This window comes from Cyphellophora europaea (assembly GCF_000365145.1).
Source record: "Cyphellophora europaea CBS 101466 unplaced genomic scaffold supercont1.9, whole genome shotgun sequence".
Classification (NCBI taxonomy): Eukaryota; Fungi; Ascomycota; class Eurotiomycetes; order Chaetothyriales; family Cyphellophoraceae; genus Cyphellophora; species Cyphellophora europaea.
The window spans coordinates 1,548,740-1,550,972 of NW_008481815.1; the positions used below are offsets into that span (position 1 = coordinate 1,548,740).

At 49.8% G+C, this 2,233-nt stretch overlaps 1 protein-coding gene across 1 annotated transcript; it reads right to left on the bottom strand.

The window, feature by feature from the left end:
* Positions 1 to 1,043: 1,043 nt before the first annotated feature.
* Positions 1,044 to 1,888, bottom strand: HMPREF1541_09041 (uncharacterized protein; the record flags this gene model as incomplete). The annotated part of the gene is made up of 2 exons (XM_008723359.1): positions 1,044 to 1,252; positions 1,309 to 1,888. The coding sequence occupies 2 exons, from the start codon at positions 1,886 to 1,888 to the stop codon at positions 1,044 to 1,046; spliced, it is 789 nt and encodes a 262-aa protein (XP_008721581.1).
* Positions 1,889 to 2,233: the final 345 nt, after the last annotated feature.

The following is a 2,233-nucleotide window of genomic DNA, read 5'->3' on the forward strand; positions in this document are numbered from 1 at the left end:
GAAACCCCGCGGACTTACCTATCGCCAAATCCACGAAAAAAGTCACCTTCACTTTGGCATCCCGCGCTCCGGACACGCTTTCCGCGGACCTTCGATCGGCTTCTTGCCATGTTGCGTCTCCTCCATGCTCATGAGATTTATCAACACCCCGTTGCACGATATATGATTCCATAAGACAAAGCCCGTAGTGAGCCATTGATGACATCGTTAAGAGCGTAAGGGTTGCGAATTCGAAGGCTAGCAAAGGCATCGATCTTCTGTTGTGCCGGGAAGCTTGGAGTGTGTTAATGAACATGACCATGTTGTACGCCAGCGACAGCGACATTGCTGTCACGTAACGGCCCCGTAGACTCCAAGCTGAGAGTCGCTGCTCGGCCCATTTGACTCTACCTTGACCCATCCATGCCCAGACATTTCCGGCTAAGAGTCCTACGAAGGTCAACATAAAGTACTCGTCGAGCGTTTCCTTCAATAACGCAGTTGCTAACAATGTTTCCGACGTTTTAACAACCAATTTCGCCCAAATCTCTTCGATCTCCGATTCAGGAATGGAACCATAAAAGCACCACTGGAGAGCCAATATCATGGCTAAGGCAAGGCACACCGAAAGATTGGCAAAGATCTGGCGAGAGTGAGCAGTTTTCTCAGAACTGTACATTTGATCATACTAAGAGCCTGCCTTTGCTAGCGTCCAAGTCGTTATCCATACTGTTCGGATATTTGGTGAAAATCAACGTAAGCTAACCTAGGGCGAAGATGAAAGGATGAAAGGATTTGGAGTTTAAATATGTCTGAGCAATCGCAAGCGTGACGTAATCATGGAGCATCCAGGGTCCCAGGGAATAGAAAATCCCAAAGAGGACGAAATGGGTGATAACGCCCCTACTTTAGTAGATCTGCCGTTGCGATTTCAATGTCGTAGTCGAAAAGAGGGGCATGCACAGAGTTGGGTCCGACACGGATGAAACTTTTCTACCGTTCAGCAATTCATCGCCTGGATAAATGACCTCCGGGTTCGGAACGTCTCTCCAGAGTTTCCAATCTCAGTGCTCCGGTAAATACACCGATAATTCCAATCCTCCGCTGAATGGTACTGTCAGGGTCTTGAACCCGTTCTCGGGGTTTCGAATGTACGCAAGGAAATCTTTATACAACATCTTTGCCATGCTCAGATTGTCCGTGATTACAATAGCACCATGCTTCAGTCGTGGCTGGAGAAGCTGGAGGGTAGGGAGTGCTAGAGGAGTCCAGACTATCGGCTTCAGCAATTTGGCCAAGACTGACGAAGCAGTCTCAAGAGAAACTCACTGTCGAGGAGCACCAAATCAATCTCCCTAGGCATGCCTTCTTCAACCTTCAACGTCTCGAGCAAGTTTCCCTCTCGCATTTCAATCCATGGTTCCACTTCCTCCCCGGCCTCCCTCCAGTGCCCCTTGGCTCTCTCTGCTTTGGAGGATTCCTTCTCCGTCGCGACAACTTTTCCCGTGATCACACTAGACTCCGCGGCCCTCTCCTGCTGAAGCAGCACGTTCTGTCCCACAGCTAGCGCGAGGTATATCGTTGAGACGCCAAAACTCGTCCCAGCTTCAACCACATTGCGCGCACCCACAGCTCTTGCCAGCAAGTAAATATACTCGCACTTGTCTCTACCTAGCGCTACGAACTTGTCTCGCATATGATCATCGGCCGTCGATGACCACAGCTCACCTATCGCAAAGAAGCGAACAAGTCGAGTCAGGTAGAAGAATTTCTGTGACCAGGACCTCTCTTGCTTCTCCGACAGTCTATGTAGCCTCCGTAGGAGAACCAGTACCCTAGAGTTAGCCACGACAGGAGTGAACTGGTCTGTCACCAGACAGACAGCGTGTGTTGTCGAAGCATGTGGCATCGTGGTAGTAGGCGACTAAGGTTGAGTCAGGGTCTGTGAGATCAAAACGGCGGATCAAATACCAAAAATTAGTCCAAGACTACAAACAACCGCCACATTTGGCCGATGAAAGCAACGGCACAAACCACTCATGCACAAACCTAAGCTTTGACAGTTGCGATTCGCTAGCGACCCCATTTTTAGAACCTTTAGTGGGGCATTTCACCTTTCCCTTTTCGGACGAACAACAATTCCGCCAAAACAGGCACAAACCGCTCACTGGCCTGGATTCAGGCCTTCCAAATCCCTGTCAGTGGCTCCAACAGACACATCGTTCGACTCGGGATCAAAACACGTACTGCACTC